This window comes from Barbatula barbatula (genome assembly GCF_947034865.1).
Source record: "Barbatula barbatula genome assembly, chromosome: 22".
NCBI lineage: Eukaryota > Metazoa > Chordata > Actinopteri > Cypriniformes > Nemacheilidae > Barbatula > Barbatula barbatula.
In genome coordinates, this window is record NC_136785.1 from 11,096,109 (window position 1) to 11,114,757 (window position 18,649).

Consider the following 18,649-nt stretch of genomic DNA (forward strand, 5'->3'; position numbering starts at 1 on the left):
AGAGGTTGGCGAGGAGGGGTGAGGGAGTGTCTGAACGCAGTATTTTTTAATATCATTCTCTCTGGAGACCTCTGGGCATTCTGTTCGCTCGAATAGAAAATACAAGATATCTCTGGACAAAACTGATGCAGTACAAACATTTCACAATTCCTCCAGATGTAATTCATGAGTTTTTTGCAATTAATCTAGCAAATGCAATGCATGTTGATCTAAATGTATTGGGATTGATGGGTTAAAGGGGATAAGGATTTTCTATAAGGAAGGATGCCAGGATTTATGAGTTCCCAAACTGCCAACTCAAAAACAAGCACATTTTTAAACAATAGAAAAATATCACAATCAGAGCTAGGATGTGAAGTCTTGAACTAGCAAGAATACCTTTATCGCACCCTGCTGGCAAGATCACAATAACAGAACCACAAGTTCTTCATATATTGTTTAGGATTATTGTTTATCAAAGAAAATCGGCATTTGTATTTTTCAATAACAATTCGAGACTTATTAATTGAATACTATTGTACATAAAGAAAATTCCTTTGATCGCTGCGAGCAGGGTTCGAACCTGCGCGGGGAGACCCCATTGGATTTCAAGTCCAACGCCTTAACCACTCGGCCATCGCAGCTCGTAATGATATGCCGATACAACTGTTACGACTGCTCGGCTCGACTAATGTTCAGCTTGTGCACTGTGAACCTTACTCTGCTGATTGGCTACATGGTTGTTTTGGTAATCGGCCCGATTTGGTCGAAAAAAGCGTAAATCGGAAATGGGACACCTCGCCTTTTAGAGCGCTTCTTTGAAGGTAAATCAGAAGCAAAACTTCAAAGCATTTAGATTTTAGTTTGTGAACTTGTAAAGTAAGTATTTGTACTCGTGGACAAAACTCACAAATCTGTCTTCTGAATTTGCAGAAGAATTGTCACAAATGTGTAACTTGCATTTACAAAACACATCGACAGAAAACAAATGCACGGAACATATTTACACGTTTTTCCAGATTCAATTTTAAATTGCAACCAGAAATAGGCATCCGCAACAGATAGACCGGTACAGAAGTACTAATAAGCCCGCAACCACGCCTCATGTGTCACGTGGGGATGTAGCTCAGTGGTAGAGCGCATGCTTCGCATGTATGAGGTCCCGGGTTCAATCCCCGGCATCTCCACATTTTGCCGCGATGCGAACTATTTAACAGTCGTATCCAGTGATCGAATTGAAGGGGGGCTCCGGGACCCCACATACGAAGTAAAACATAGACTTAGGGGGTCCTCAGATATGTAGGCCTATGTGTATTATGTGACATGTGATTAAATTCATGCAATGGATATCGTAAATTTGGTGAATAATTTATATAAAGTTTGTTTATGGGCTAGTTGTCATGTCTCTTTAAATTGTAAACATCCGGCCCACGTCTATGCTTGATTGGCGTCGCTTTGGTGAAGTTTACAGCAGCTAAAAAATGGAGAATAATAAACCTCCACTCGCAGGCGGAAAGAGGAAGTTTCTACTTTTTTGAGGGGTAATTTTCTCTCTCTATATATATTTCCACTATATTTATCTTAGGCTTTTGTATCTATATTTATCTTAGGCTTTTGTCTCTAGGGGATTTTGTATTCCGTGCGTAAATTATTAATAGGCCTGGTTCTGGGGTGCTAGAGATCTCGATGAAGAGTAAATACTATTGGTAAATTATGCTAGAGTTATTCTGTTGGACAACTGATCAAAAGCTATTTCTGTTCATGTTCTTTTAAGTAAGCCTGTTTAAAATAATGCATATTATGATCAAATATATTGTGTATTTTGTGTAAACCGTATATTGAGAGACTACTATAACAGCTGATCTTTGAGTGTCACGAAAATTCATTTTCATTATTTCCTGTCGTGGAACTTGCTCTTTATATGTACGTTACCCATTTCTTAAAAAATATGTATTTATATGTAAAGGGCAAGGTGACTTCAATACAATGAATAACGTGGCGCGACCGAGTTACCCAGTTCAATAATAGGAATATAAAAAGTGTTACGTGTTTACCTTGGTCAAGATTCAAATGTAAAATTATGGTTCCACTGGGGCTCGAACCCAGGACCTTCTGCGTGTAAAGCAGACGTGATAACCGCTACACTATGGAACCTAATGCAAACCTCCAGTGTTGATATCATTTTCCCAGTGTGTCGCAAAAGTCTCTACATTAAGCGGTTCACAGAACAGTGCGATTTGTGCACATATTATCTATTTCCTACATTCATTGAAAACGATTTATTAACAATGGGCATAATTTGCACCCGTGCGTAGTACGGCGGAATAAATAAAGGTGCAGAGTCCAGAACTGCAGCTGCGCAGAACATTCATGTTATCGACAGACAGCCCTCTTGCGTTTAAACCAGGGAGCTAAAAATCCATCAGTCTCAACGCAGTTCCGCGTCTGCCTTTATTATTATGCTGCATAGAACATGGCGGGTTTTCAACGCGCATTAGCTCGAAAAGATAATCTGATACAAAATATCATTTCGTATATCGTTTCTTTTAAAGATAAAATAGCGTCTCATTGCGGTAACTGATTTATTTTACAATATAGGTTTTCTCTTTAAATTATATAATATAAGATATCAAAGAAAATGTCAAAACCGCGCACTGGAGTAAACTGATTCATCCACCAAAGGGAAAAACAGCAGAAGAAAATGGGATACAAGGTAGGGGTGCATATCATATTGTCTCATCCATGCAGTATAATTGCACTTAAGCCTAAGCCTCAATGCATGTTGTATTGCCATTTTTATCAACACAAATATTCGCTTTTAGTAATCCGTTTCTAATATTTACATATCATATAATTACTTCGATCAAAATCAACGCGACAAACACGCAAGATTTGTCTTCTGGTAATCTATTTATCCAGTTTATACTTAAAGTCAGTTGTATTACCCTTGCAAATCTTATTATGGAGACTGTCTGCACTTCTTTGTTTCTTTCTAGGACATTTTTTGATCACGCTTATTCGGGCCAAATTTGCATATAGCTTTGTTAAAGAGGTCAACGATACAACATTACGCATTTTAAAAGCTTAGGTCACCCTCAGACTTATAGGCCTACCCTCAGAGAAATATTGCTGGTGCAGTAGACTGTATCATATATAAGTTACCCGTAGTCGTTATCCATTACAAGTGTCTCATGATGCAAACATTTATTTGTTTCACCGTCAAAATGATTTAATCAGCGTTTGCTTGAAACCAAACCTTCAAAACCCTGACTTGACTGAAGACACGTATCTTTTATGTTGTTCTCACCTTTAGCTTCGCTCTATTACTTAATAAACGATTAAATGTTGACAATTTGATTTGTTAATTTAATGTCACCATAAAGAGAGACGTTCATTTTAATCTTATAAATCTTTAAAAACTAACGAAATGTATGAGTGTCCTTCTAAACGGATGCATATGGAATCAAAACACATTGAAATAAACAAAAACTTCATGGCAAACGAAACAACAGTATACCACTGCAGTAAACACTAAAACACATTTGAATAAATGCAGAAAATGTTGATTTCTGAAATTTTTGAGTTTTATTACTGAAAAAGTTATCTTGCTCATTTTGCATCAATGCATTTTGTTTTCCAAAGTCACTTGTGGTGAACTTTAGCCACTTTGCACACATGTCTGTGCTATCTTAAATTAGCTCAGAGTACAACATAAAGTATTCCATTAAAACATTACACCAACTTCACAAATAGCTTCACTAGTTCGACATACAGATGGATTTCTTCTTAAAAACACTGATAGATGACCAAACTAATCCAGCAGTTTCCTGTAGTAATGAAGAAGCATTTAATCTCCTTTCAGACCGAATTGACAGCCCCAATTTATTATTTAAATTTCAAATCTCCAATTCAACCAGCAGCGGCCCTAATGATTTACGCCCGTCGCTTTTGCTCCCATCACTGCAAAGTGTTTTGAGAGTCAGGTCTTCTCCCACCTCAAAACACATCTGCCTCCGACGCTGGACCAATATCAGGTCATCTGATGGTATCATCAGCTCAGCTTTCCACACACTCTGCCATTACTAATTTCCTAAACAAAAGCCAATGTCAGGATGCTATTTATTGATTTCGGTTCTGCCTACACTTGCACCTCATCCATGCTGACCTGAAGCGCCCTAATCTTGGCAGTTTCTTCTATGCAGTTAGGCATGTTTTGGCGTGTGCAAAAAGAGTTAGAAAGCACAGCAATTAAAAGCACAGTTCCTGACTTCTGCAGATGTTACAACATGCCTTTTGACCTTTCTTAAATGTCCTAAATTTGTCTGTGATTCATTATCTAGATCCCAGGAGCCGCTATGGATCGTGTTAGCCTACTTTGGCGGCTGCGTCGTCGTGCCCGTCGAGGGGCCCTGTGCATGGCACTGTTTTGTATGACTATGGCTGTCCTATACACCTTTTGTGCTGAAAACAGCATACCTGTCACAGATGCCATTTTTGGGGTGAAGGCAAGAACTCGAGCTCAACCGAGGGCACATTCTATTGTAAAGGTATGACGAGGAGATTACTTTCCTTCCACTGTATTCTGTTTGTGAAATAAGCTTTTATTTATAAGGTCAATATTTGCCTAGATAGGATTTCAGCTGACAATTAATCATAATTAAAATAATTATTTAAGTTTCTGTTGAGTTCATATTAACAGCCCAAACTAAAGCTTTATTATTAGTGCAAACATTAAGAGGTTAATGCAAATATGAGTCTATAGACGGTTTTATTTGACGCACTTACCTGGCTTGAAGTTTACTTTTGGTCTGTGTTTAGTTATCAGTCAGTAGTAAGGCTAGTAATAAAACATTTAATTTGATATCTAATTTACATTCATATTTGATTTTATATTAATAAAGTGGTGAAGAGAGTTTTGTAGGCCAAACCGGAAGATAGCATCGCACTAGTTCCCTCGACAGAAAGCCTATGCATGTTCCCATAGACTTGTAAGATTGCAAAAAATAAGATCAGTGAATAAAGAAGGTTTATAATGTTACAAGTTTTTTTGTCTATCAAGATAATTTTTACAAATCAACACACAATATTTGATAGTTTTGAAGCCTTAATACAATCAGCAGAAGTAAAAAGCCAACTTGAGGCTATAAACGGGAACTTTATGACCTTATTTCAGGCATTTAAACAAAAACTCACTGACTTTTGGGCCATGGACTGGAAGTGCTATTTCCCTGCCTAGTCCCAAAATAGCTGATATATGCTCTAGCACTCAAAGTTACTCTAATAGGAATAAATGTAATAGAGACAGGGCTCTAGACTGCGACCAAAATGCTTGCAAATGTGAAACAAATTGTTTCCCCGCCAAAATGGGTGTGAATGTGCTCAAAAACATGTTGCCTTTTCTTCCCCGAGTGTTCCGCACATGCAGATGACACATAAAAATATCGATACTAATGTGCTTTTACTAGTGATTTTATTTATTTACTAATGTAGCTAACAATTGCATAATGAAGGAAAACTATTTCCCATACACCTCGTTTTGCACACGTTGCTCCTTCCTGCCCTGCAGTGTTTTGTAGTACGCTATCATGTGCCAAACACGTAGACGCAGCCAGCGAAAAGTAGAGGAGCACCTCAATGAATAAAAACAAAGTGTAATGAAAGGGAAACGTGTTAATTTGTTGTATTATTGGGTCTAAACATAACACTGAAAAAAACGGAAAAGCAGTTTTAAAATCTTTGTTCTTCAGTTTAACGCTAGAGATGTAGTACTGGGATAGAGAGAAATTGTTTTGGTATACATTCACCTAAAGGATTATTAGGAACACCTTTTCAATTTCTCAGTAATGCAATTATCTAATCAACCAATCACGTGGCAGTTGTTTCAATGCATTTAGGGGTGTGGTCCTGGTCAAGACAATCTCCTGAACTCCAAACTGAATGTCAGAATGGGAAAGAAAGGTGATTTAAGCAATTTTGAGCGTGGCATGGTTGTTGGTGCCAGATGGGCCGGTCTGAGTATTTCACAGTCTGCTCAGTTACTGGGATTTTCACGCACAACCATATCTAGGGTTTACAAAGAATGGTGTGAAAAGGGAAATGCATCCAGTATGTGGCAGTCCTGTGGGCGATAAATGCCTTGTTTATGCTAGAGGTCAGAGGAGAAAGGGCCGACTGATTCAAGCTGATAGAAGAGCAACTTTGACTGAAATATCCACTCGTTACAACCGAGGTATGCAGCAAAGCATTTGTGAAGCCACAACACGCACAACCTTGAGGCGGATGGGCTACAACAGCAGAAGACCCCACTCACCACCACTACAAATAGGAAAAAGAGGCTACAATTTGCACAAGCTCTTCAAAATTGGACAGTTGAAGACTGGAAAAATGTTGCCTGGTCTGATGAGTCTCGATTTCTGTTGAGAACATGTGTTCTGTCAGAATTTGGCGTAAACAGAATGAGAACATGGATCCATCATGCCTTGTTACCACTGTGCAGGCTGGTGGTGGTGTTGTAATGGTGTGGGGGATGTTTTCTTGACACACTTTAGGCCCCTTAGTGCCAATTGGGCATCGTTTAAATGCCACGGCCTACCTGAGCATTGTTTCTGACCATCTCCATCCCTTTATGACCACCATGTACTCTGATGGCTACTTCCAGCAGGAAATGCACCATTTCACAAAGCTTGAATCATTTCCAAATTGGTTTCTTGAACATGACAATGAGTTCACTTTACTACAATGGCCCCCACAGTAACCAGATCTCAACCCAATAGAGCATCTTTGGGATGTGGTGGAACGGGAGCTTCGTGCCCTGGATGTGCATCCCACAAATCTCCATCAACTGCAAGATGATATCCTGTCATGAATGTGGTGGAAGAACCCAATTGCAGGCAGCGTTGGTGAAGGGGTTAACACACAGACTTTAATAAACAGGAACAAAACAAAAGCCCACAATGGGGTAAAAGAACATACAAGAACTGAAGGAGGACTTAACTATAACACACTAAGACCAAAACAAAGACTAGAATAAACTTCAACGTAAGTTTCAAGACAAGACTTCTAGGGCAACAGACAAGGCTTCTATTACGGGGTACAAGTACAGCATACAAGTATAACGAACGAGCACAAGACAATAGACAAGAGGGCATTTTATAGGGAGACTAACAAAGGAGATAACAATGGGCAGGTGTGGGTACTGAAACACTCAGGGAAGGTTAACGAGACAGAAGGGCGGGAAACACTGACGAGACACGAGAAAGCACATGGCAAGTCAGAATCAAAACAATGTCTTTCTCACACAAAACCTAAGGCTATGCCATGACTCCGCTGCAAGACCAAGAATAAACATGAAATGGCGGAATCATGACACTATCCTATCAATATGGGCCAACATTTCTAAAAAATGCTTTCAGCACCTTGTTGAATCAATGCCACATAGAATTAAGGCAGTTCTGAACCCGAAAGGGGGTCAAACACAGTATTAGTATGGTGTTCCTAATAATCCTTTGGTGAGTGTATATCGTTTTTCTGTTCTGTTAATGTTACTATTTTTCAGTAATAATTTGGTGCAAAGTTCATGTTGGCAAATTCTAGTACAGTAATAAATATATTTATTTGGTTTAAACTATGTCCTATGTTTTAACATGCACATGATTAATTAGCTTACAGGCACATCTGATAAATCATGAAATTTACTTAAAGTAAATGTAAGTTCAAGTGAATGCTTCTAAAAGTAAAAAAGTATCCGTATTGATATCGGCAATATTGGCCCTGCATTTACTATCGGATCGAACTCCCGAGACTCACTGTCACGAACGTGGTAGTGGAAGAACCCAAGCGCAGGCAGCAGGGATGAAGGGGTTAACAAATAGACTTTAATAATCAAACAGGAACAAAACAAACACCCTCGATGGGGGAAAACACTATTAAACAAGAAACCAACTGAAAACTAAACAAGACTAGCAAACACTCAATAGAATTATTAGGAAACATGAACACTCCAACAGGGCAGGATACATGAATACGTACAACCAACGAGCACAAGACAATAGACAAGAGGGTATTATATAGGGAGACTAACAAAGGGGATAACGATGGGCAGGTGTGGGTAATGCGACACAGGAGGAGAGCTATACTAAAAACGAGAGGGGCAGGGCCAAATGACGAGACAGGAGAGAACGCATATTATGTCCTGATTGACCATAATATGTTCCTCTCCACATAAAACACGTGGGTCTGTCATGATTCTGCCCCTAGACCAGAAAGTCAAGACAAGAGCAGGCAGAATCATGACACTCACTGTCTGAACCCATCAAATCGGTCACAAAAACACATCAGAACACAAGCGTGCTTAGACCATTAAACAAGAGTGGTTTGTAAGATTAAGTATTTAAAGTTTATGCATGACAATGTGTAGCAAAGTACAGTACATATATAATAATTAAGTTATGAGTTACTTTGGAGTTTTGAGCTAGCTAATTTGATTAAATTTTATGCAGAAAAAATAAAGAAAGCCAGTGGTAAAATCCCAGTTTATTTCAAAGAGGGCAGTAAAGGAGAATTGTGAAGAGTGACAGATTAAATTTGTGTCAAATTTGTGTCATTTCATAGCCAATATATAACTTTAATATAAAACTAAATAATAACACCTGTATAAAATAACAAATACAAAGTTTCTTTGCAATTATTTCAGATTTATTTCTGAGCACGCTGTAGGTAATTTCAGGGAAATTAGCTCTTTTAGACATCCTCGGCTCGCTACCGAAACGCCTAGGGGAAATCGCACACGCCAGGACGAATCTGCTGTTCTGCGTCGTAGAATCCAGTAGTCATCAAGAGATAATTTTCTCAGCACTAAGCTTCAGAGATACCGAAGAACAAAAAGGTGAATGGCCCTTCCCTTTTATATCCAATGTACCGTCCCATTCACCAAGTTCATTGGCCTTTTAAAAGTACAATCGGACATGATAGGTTCTCAAGTCAAAGCCCATTCTGTCAGTCTCAACAACGTTGAGAGACCGACAGAAAGGGAACAGGTTATGTAACAATGAATCGTGAACATTTATTAAACAATACATCCTCACTCAAAATGGCATTGATTTATTTTAGGTGCTGCGTGGAACAGGGTCGAAGCCCATTTATACAGACCCTCAAAAGCTCCCAGGGGTCATTCCTGGGGACCCTAAAAAGCCAATTCCCATCCTGTCATCTTCCAACTACTCTATAGAGAGCAGTAATAAGGAGAGAAACCTCAAGGGCAAAAGAAGAGAACATGGGCTTTTTTACTGGCTTCTGGCTCAACCATTAAGACGTGCCGTAGAGACTATTTTTGGAAGAACACGGAAAGGAATTACGGTTGCTGCAAGTGGAGATGAAGTTTTGTTCGGGCCTAATGGGGCACTCGGAGAGGTCTGGAATGATGAGATGTCAAGCACCATGCTGGGAAAAAGGCTGAGGAAGGTGGTACAGAACTATCAGGTGAGGGAAACTGAAAGACACCAGCTCTTCTATACATAAGGTCTTTACATACATAAAAAGACAGCGACCATTGTAAGCATTGCTGCCACTTCTTGGCAAGGCATGAAGCCCCCTCCATTAATCTCTATTGCATACTTAAAATGGAACGAATATTATGCAAAGCATCTTTGTAACAAATGTGATTTCTCTTTGACTCACTTTTTGACTTCCGTCCAAACATCCGTCCAGATAAGGAAAAACTAGTTCAACAAATTTGACCAATTTATTCATTCATACGCTTTGTAATTTTTTCTATTTCAGGCAATGAATAAATATGGGGTTCAGTACCCCAGAGCTGAGAGTGCAGCTCATCGGTCTAAACTCAGTGGACCTGAACTTCTTTGTCAGATTAAGGAGATGGTACAAATTACAACTTTAACACAAGACATGGAGCCATTTGCTGGGTTTCCATGGGCTTCTCAGTTATCTCCACGCCAACTCACTTCTGATATCGGCCCATTCAAGACCTGCGCAGTGGTATCGTCAGCGGGTTCTCTCAAAAATTCTGGATTGGGAAAGGAAATTGGTTAGTTCTTAAATCTGGAACAGTCTTTTGGGATAATTTGTCTATCGATTTATTAGGGGTGTAATACATCGATGTATTGCTTATCACAATACAAAAAAATTAAGTGTGTATCATAGAGCTACGGCAGCTGTATTACAATACACTTTAAAAACTGTTCCGTTAAAAACAACACAATCTGTTCTTAACCAAACACATCTTTACATCCTTTTTGAGAGTGTATGAGGTCTGTTTTATAGACTAGTTTCATCGGGCGCGCATGCCTGGACTGCAGTTAACTTCCAGTCTTTTTTTGTTTATCAGTCTGACTATTGTCTAATAATATAACTATAGTTTTAAATTTGTTAATATACAATTTTATTATCATTTTATTGTAAAATAATTGTATTAAATAAAAGATTTATTGGATTTAGTTATATGTTAATTTTATCACACAAACTATTTGTTGAATGCGTCGTATATCTTTGTCGCATTTGAAGAAATGGTATGGGAAATTGACATCCAGCGGTTGAGCTTGATATCGCAGTCTCAATTCAAATATTGGAGAGACAAGTTTAGCCAAGTAACGGTTCTTCTCGGTTTCTTTTGCTTGTTATCAGAAATAATCTACAGGGACTCTATTATTTGCAAATGTGTATCAGAGGTTAAGGGCAGTCCACAAACATGTGAATGCAGAGTAACGCTGGTTTATGTTGTTTCAATATATTGCCTTCTACAGTGATCAGTTATTTTGTTGTACAATTAAGGTTATTGAAAAAGTGTTTTGTAAAAGATCAGCTGTTTGAATTTTTTTATAATTCTTATATTTTGAGTAACATGTTGTGATACTGTCAAATGTGTGAACCCAAATCATAAGCGTAGTGTATTGTTACACTTTTACCATCTATAAATGTTAATGTTTTTGAACTACCTATAGAATTATGTTTGCTTGACTGATGTATAAAATATGTTTGATAATAACAGAAAATGTATTTGGATTACAGATGCTCATGATGCAGTGATACGGTTTAATGCTGCACCGACAACAGGCTTCGAAAGAGATGTGGGCTCAAAAACAACAGTGCGTTTGATAAACTCTCAGGTATTTCCTTTACTACGTTTACATGAAACAAAGGTCAAATCAAAACGGAAGTGAGAACTTCTTAAACAGAGACATTTGTTTATTACCAATAGGTAATGGCGTCAGATGATCATCATTTCCTATCAAGCTCTTTGTACAGTGCGGGTATTTTAGTAAGCTGGGATCCTGCCCCTTACTCTTCTGATCTGCGAGAGGTAGGCTATGAGTTAACTCTTTCTAGCATTGCAAATATGCATGGAATTGGCAAATTCAATAAATCTGTCAGTTACCGTACACTTTTCCATTACCTAAACATTACAACATCTGAAAGAGTCATAGAAGCATTTTTAGCATGGTAGCATTTATAGTCCTTTTGTGAATGAAAGCACTATGTACATACAGTTTAAGTAGTAACCGTCAAATTGACTTTAACCCAAATGAAATACACGTAGGTACTAGCATTCTGTTAGATTAAGTGCACAAAACAAGAGGAAATACAGTGTGCGAGGCTCTTGCACCATGCACACGGAGCTGCTGCTAAGTCACTCCTCGTTAGTATAGTGGTCAGTATCCCCGCCTGTCACGCGGGAGACCGGGGTTCAATTCCCCGACGGGGAGGTGCTAAACTTTTTGCCCTGTCTGTGATAGCTTTAAATTAAATTCTTTAAACATTTTTTGCTACAGATTTCACAGTCAAAAAAAATTGTAATGTAGAAGACCATTAAGAATAAGCACTACCTGAAAATGCAAGAATTAAATCAAATACTAGGCTCGTTACTACACAATACTGGGTTGATGATTCTGTCTGTATTATGCTGTTTTACAAAATGAAGAAATTAAATTTACTACCAGAAAACATTCCAAAAGATACTTTTAATCCAATTTGTCATTTTGTTAAGGAATTGACAACATTTCTAAGTTTAACTGAACCTTCTGTATGAATATTTATAAATAGTTTAATAGATCTTTCATTGAAGAAAAAAAAGAAACTTCACACAAAATGAAAAGATTTAATAAAAAAAAAGGGAAATCTCGCTCATTATCATTCTTCCAAATTATAAACTTCCCCTCCAAACCACTTCTCTTCTCAGTACAAGAACACATGGCTTCATGGTTGGTTTAAAATGTTATTTATGTTGACACATGTCAAACAATCACTATATCTATAGAGCTCCGGTAGCCACGTGATCTTTTCTGTTTACAGGCAAGTTACTGGCAGGCAAGGACAGACTATGAAATGAATGGCGCCAGCATGAGTTTCAAGGCAACATAGTTCACTGCGCACTTTAATTCAAAAGACATAGAGCATAGCAAAACTTAATAGATAAAACATAACAGATCCCTATAATGCCCCCTGGGTGCTTTTAACGTGTATCAATAAAGAAATGGATACATTTCCTAACCTGCAGGATCCTAATACCTACAACTTTGGAGCCTACCGGCTTTAACCTGCTTTGTCGTCATTGGAAGGGTAAGCCAACTGTGTTGTTAGCTAACGTAATCGACCCAACTTTCCATCATAGCTATATCACTGATCTTGCAGGTTAAACATTCCAAAAAAATTTAATCACCTTCCATTGAAGCCATGGGTCCCCCCAGACACGACAGGGTTGTGTTAGGCTGTGCGATTTCACAGCTGGACAAGGTGAGTGCTGCTCTCATGTGTCTTGTGGTGACATGTGTTGGTTAGCACGTTTTATTGCAGTTAACCATTTAATCGTCTATCAGGGATCCTTAGGAATATGATAAAATGATTTGCCCTTTACTTTCCCCCGCATGTTCTGGCATCCTGGCGCACAGCAGCTGTCCATCATGTTAAAATAGTTAGATTTTTAAAGTCTATACGGCCTGGTTTTAAATTATCGTTTGACCACTGTCAATACCAACGCTATAGCGACTCTAGCGCTCTCCCGAATGCCTGCCAAAATGGCCGAGTTCAGATTGCGTGACGTCAACCTCCGGAGCTCTATAAGATAAAACCTTTAATTTTTGCATTGTTATATGCAGTACAACAACATCACTACACTCTTATCAAATACTGGAAAACAAATGCCAAGGACTTTCTAATTCAATTTCTTGTGTTGTGTTGCAGTGGTACAATAAGACCGACTACCCAATTTTTAAACAGTACCAGCGATATCGCCGCTTACACCCTCAACAGCCATTTTACATTCTGCACCCACGAATGGAGTGGCAGCTGTGGCAGCGAATACAAGACAACATGGACGAGTCTATACAAAGAAATCCACCCTCATCTGGTCTGTTAGGTAAAGCTAACGTTTCTGTAAAGATTAATATGTAAAGCAAAGGAAGTCTTTATAACTTTTATTCATTTTTTGTATTATTTATAAGTTTATTTATAACTGCACAACACATTTTATTTCTGTCTCTGTAGTGAGAATTTCACCTTCTATCTCCACAGGCACAGTTTTAATGATGTCTCTGTGTGAAGCAGTACACGTGTACGAGTTCTTGCCTTCCCGTCGAAAAACCGAACTCTGCCACTATTACCAGCACTTCAGTGATGCCGCCTGCACCATGGGTGCCTACCATCCATTACTGTACGAGAAGAACCTGGTAAAGAGGATGAATAAGGGGTCTGACCGTGATATTTACATGTATGGCAGGGTCACTCTTCCTGGGCTCATGACACTTAACTGCACACACGGCTCAATGTCTGGCATGATGTCAAAGACTTAGAGCATGCATTGTACGTTTTCAGAATGTAACAGTAAAGTGCATGATTCATTTTACAACTGCAACAAGAATCACATCTGGTTTCTGAGAGAGGCCAGGAGTTTGGTTGGACTTTATCAAGAGTAAAGCCGGAGAACGAAACCAAGGCAGATATCACATCCAAGGAAATTTCATCTCACAGACAGTTGTTGCTAAATTAAGAGGAAAGTTATGTATGAGCTGTCATTAACATGTTCTTACCAACTTCTCCGTTTAGCATGACTATCCAGTTAATCGTGAGAAGTTGATGGGTGTATAGTATTCTTGTTCCTATAGTGGTAAAGTCCTACTTTTTGCTTACCTCTGCTTACAATATACCTTCCTCTCAGATCAGACAAAATTACTGGACAACTTGCCGTCACAAACACAAGTCAATGTACACACAGAATACCGATATTTGTTAGATTAACTATTCAGAGATGACATTAAGCTCTTTCATTGAGAGAACCTATTATTTTTTCCATAATACTGTAGCAAGCAAAGCTGAATGCCCAAAGCTACACTGCCACTTCCATAATGTGCAAGTTTCCAATGTATGCAAAATGCAACACAGACAACAGTACTTACTATCCTTACATTATTTACAAAAACGTTGCTAACACACACGCCATCAGCTTAATAATGCTGTAAACTAATGTATTTAAGAAAAGCTCTATTTAAAGATCTTTATGCACTCAGTAAATACACTGTGACATGCTTTTACTCTATGGCACTCCATAATGCATCGTAGGGTCATTGAGCAGTATTTGAAGAATTTCCTTGCATGCTTATCTAAAATTGCACTATATTATATATAGCTTTGGTAAACTTGTATTTAGTTGTAATTATAAACTTAAAGTCTGTCACAATTATGAAAATTGTTTGACATTTATTTGTCAATAAATAATCAAATAATTTAACAATTTGTATTTATCGTCACAAATTGTGATTAATTTAATATTTTGTAAACCGTCACTTGCACAATAAGATTAATACACTTAACAACTTTTAATATAAAATTAATTTATACAATGAAGAAGATTTACCTTTTAGAAAGGCTCAAATTCTGTAAAGAATAAAAAAATCACTATGATGTGACCTTAACAGAAATTGCTGCCTATCCTTGAATAATTATCTGAAATAATAGCAGTTAGGTCATATTTCTGTGATCAGACTATAGTTTCATAATTGTGACAGCACTACCTGATGAATGAGTTCGTTATAGAAAAGTAAATCTACAGTGCATGCTTAACCCCTCTTTATTTTACAATCCCTCCTCATTAGGCACCTGGCTTCAGTCATGTAATGCGCACGTTTAACATTGATTCAAATCAATTCCTAATGAAAGTCAGGTGCTGCCTTACATTTTTTCTTTAAATATTCAATTTTGGTAAATGTTTTACCTTGACTTTAAATTAAAACTATACTGAACTTAAAACTCAGTCATAAACTGGTATTCGTAAACATATTTATTGTTTCTAAATGAGAAGAATCTTGATATGCAATTTGTAGCATAAAGCAAATTAGTATAACAACAAAAATATAATATAACAATTTTTTCCATAATATGAAACGCTATGGTTGATAACGTCCTGCTGATAGAGTTTAGTTGTGTTTCTTGTAAATTACTTTCTTGTTATTACCTGCATGAGCTCACCAATTTTGCTTTTATGAACTAATCTGGTCTATGCATACTGAAAAACTGTCAAATGTAAATGTTTTGTTTTGTACTTGTATGTGATATATTGCTCTTTGTAATATATGTTTATTATTTTAATCTTTCCTTTACTAATTCTGTCAATATTAACACTTTAATTCATCAAACAGATTAACTCGCAGATATCTTGCTTTACATTCAAAGTACTGGTCTATGTTAAAGAATGGGGACATATGGCAGTAGAAAATAGATTGAAGGAACAGAACCTTTTTATTTTTTGGATGACATGGTACTTCAACACACTGACTATTGCAAGACATTGGAACACCAATGGCTGTATCTGAGTCCTGCTACATAATCATGGATCACAAGTTTAGACTTTTAGTAGGTGGACACTGTATGCTCTAGATAAGAAAACGCTAGTTTTTCAATAGATCAAAGAGCCCTTTTCGTGCGGTTTTCATGTTTAGTTTTTTGTTAACTTGATTATGTAAATAATATAAAAAGAAATGTCTAACATATTTCACGAATGACTCTGAAATAATTTCTACTTTTGTTAAATGTTTTTCCACACAATCACAAATGTTTTCCTGTGTCGTGATCAAGGGTGGAAGAACCAAAGTAAAGGCAGCGGTGAAGGGGTTAAAAAGACTTTATATAAAACTGACAACAAAACACCCACGATGGGGAAAACACTGACAAAACTAAATACCAAAACTGAAAACAAACACTGGGGGGGGGGGGGCAAAAATCAATAATAGGAACAAGGTGCTTACAAACAAGGTAAGTGGAACATGAACAAGGAAGCTTTGAGCAACGAACAAATAGGGAGACTAATAAAGGAGATAACAATGTTCAGGTGTGGGTAGAGAGATACAGGTGAAAAGCAATACTAGGAACGAGAGGGGCGGGGCCAATGACTGGAGAGAACGCATATTATGTCCTGATTGACAATAATATGTTTCTTCCCACACAAAACATGTGGGACTGTCATGATTCTGCCCCTAGACCAGAAAATCAAGACAAGAGAAGCCAGAATCATGACATCCTGTGTAGAGATCATATGCCATCATAAAACTGACAACCCTTTTTGGGGGGGGTTTATGTGCTGAAAAAAGGCGGGCCGGGCACAGTGCGATTTTTGCTGTCGTACGAGCTCCCAGGCGATTGTTTTCGTTGGGAGGAAATTGTTTATGCTCATATGGTCACGGCTCGCATTGAGTGAGAGGAATAACGAGCTGAGCCAAGCATGTAACAAGCACTTCCAGATCATGTTCAAACATGTAGGGCTGTCGGTTTGAATTCGGGGGGGTGTATGAAGAACCGGATTTGCCAATCCATCTGAATTTGACCAATCAAAAGTTAACTTGGGCAGTACCAGCCAGTGATGTGTGATGTGTCATACCCCATTTACCATGACAGAATCATCAAAATGTATATCCTATCTACAGCGGATGGCTTAAGTATCCAGCTAAGCGCCCTGGAGGTTGAGAAAAAAGATCCTCAAATCCGTGGACACGTTGTAAACTGTATCATAAATTGAAGTCAATATTCAAAAATATATGAATTGTACTCACGCCTTTGCAAAGCTATAGACTATATTATTAAATACAGTATATTAAAAGTTGTTTGATTACAATGGAAACATTTCATACAAAAGCATACAAAAAATGCGTTCCAACAGAATGTCTGTCTATAAATATAACATATTTTTGGGTCACAACATATTTCTTTTGATTAGATACAAGTGGTAGTTCTGATGAGTTTTTATAACTGTGGAAGCCGTTTGGAGATAAAATGTCAGACACTTTGTCATTCTTCGTATGGGCATGCATCATAGGAAAGATTTAGGTACACCTCTCAGAAAATGTACAAATAAAGAGAATTTCAGATGTTTAATTCTGTGAATTGGGATCGCTAGACGAGGGCTTGATATACTTATTTTTATGAAGACCTCGAATTTGACAAGTAACCTCAAGTTACCTTGTCAAGTGTTTAATAGATGAGTCAAGTCAGTGTATGGTTCTCTGTCTAGTTTTAGTTAGTGTCTTGTGGTTTTGCCCCCTTGTGGGTTTTGTTTTGTGTTTATGGTTATATAAATTAAAGTATTTTTTTATACTAACCCTTCACTGTCTGCATTTGAGTTCTGCCTGCATATCCTGACAGAATACTCCGCCAATAGAGGAACAGACAGCGCTGCGGAAAGCGCGATGGACAGCGCTTCAACTCTAGAGTGAAGCCGGCAAGCCTGCATGCTCTTTGGACTGTGCCAGAAAGTTGCGGGCATGTGGGCTTTCGCCCTGGAGTTCCTTGCGGCAGCAGGAGAGACGGAGTTCAAGGGTTCCCCTCCTGCTACAAACATGTTCCCTCGTTTAGCCCTCACCCGTGTTGGGTACCCCCCCAAGGACCTGTTCTCCCATCCTCAACCTCCGCCAAAACTCCTTAACCACCCAGCCCTCCCCCTAAGAACTTTGTGGTTCCCCCACCCTTCAACCCAACTCTGTTGGAATGTATTCTTGTTTGCCTGTTTTGCTTTTTGCAATGTTCTGTCGGTTTATTTCCCTGTCCCAGGTTCTCTTGTCACGTCTGTCTCATTGAGGAACGCTATGGGGCGTTCCTTGGGGAGGGGTACTTTCACGATCATGCCCTGTGGTTTTGGTCTTGTGTCAGGATCATGGCAGTACCAACATGTTTGGTGTGGATGGAGTCACTGCATTGTTTGTTTTTGCGTGCTCTCCTGTCTCATCTACATCCCTGCCCTCTCGTTTCCTCATTAATTATCTTGTAATGGTTTCATGCCTCTCACCTGTTCCTTTCTTGATTTGATTCAATAATTAGTGCCCTGGTGTCCCCTATCTTGTGAGGATTATTTTGCCAAAAATCTTGTTCGTGTCATTGAATTTAGTCAAGTCTAGTCTTGTCTAACCTTGTCAAGTGTTTTTATAGTTGAGTCTGTGTATTAATCTCTGTTTAGTTTTAGTGTCTTGTGGTTTTGCCCCCTCGTGGGTTTTGTTTTGTGTTTATTGTTATATAGACGTAGACTAAATTATTTTATTGACCCTTCACTGTCTGCACTTGGGTTCTGTCCGCATATCCTGATCCTCGAGCTGTGACTCAGTGCTCGTCTTTCACACACACACCCAAGCTCAAATAAACATCGCACAAATAAAAAAACATTAAGGCATGCGTGTTGTCTGTT

At 38.3% G+C, this 18,649-nt stretch overlaps 1 protein-coding gene across 3 annotated transcripts; it reads left to right on the plus strand.

The window, feature by feature from the left end:
• Positions 1-744: 744 nt before the first annotated feature.
• st6gal1 (ST6 beta-galactosamide alpha-2,6-sialyltranferase 1) lies at positions 745-15,971 on the plus strand. Of its 3 annotated transcripts, none has more exons than XM_079487192.1 (8): positions 745-803; positions 4,320-4,526; positions 9,088-9,456; positions 9,757-10,021; positions 11,002-11,099; positions 11,192-11,293; positions 13,171-13,345; positions 13,501-15,971. In XM_079487192.1, the coding sequence occupies exons 2-8, from the start codon at positions 4,335-4,337 to the stop codon at positions 13,776-13,778; spliced, it is 1,479 nt and encodes a 492-aa protein (XP_079343318.1). In that variant the 5' UTR covers positions 745-803; positions 4,320-4,334; the 3' UTR covers positions 13,779-15,971. The 3 variants fall into 3 exon arrangements, with proteins under 3 accessions (XP_079343318.1, XP_079343319.1, XP_079343317.1); XM_079487193.1 differs by lacking the exon at positions 745-803 and adding an exon at positions 1,410-1,520; XM_079487191.1 differs by lacking the exon at positions 745-803 and adding an exon at positions 2,380-2,692.
• Positions 15,972-18,649: the final 2,678 nt, after the last annotated feature.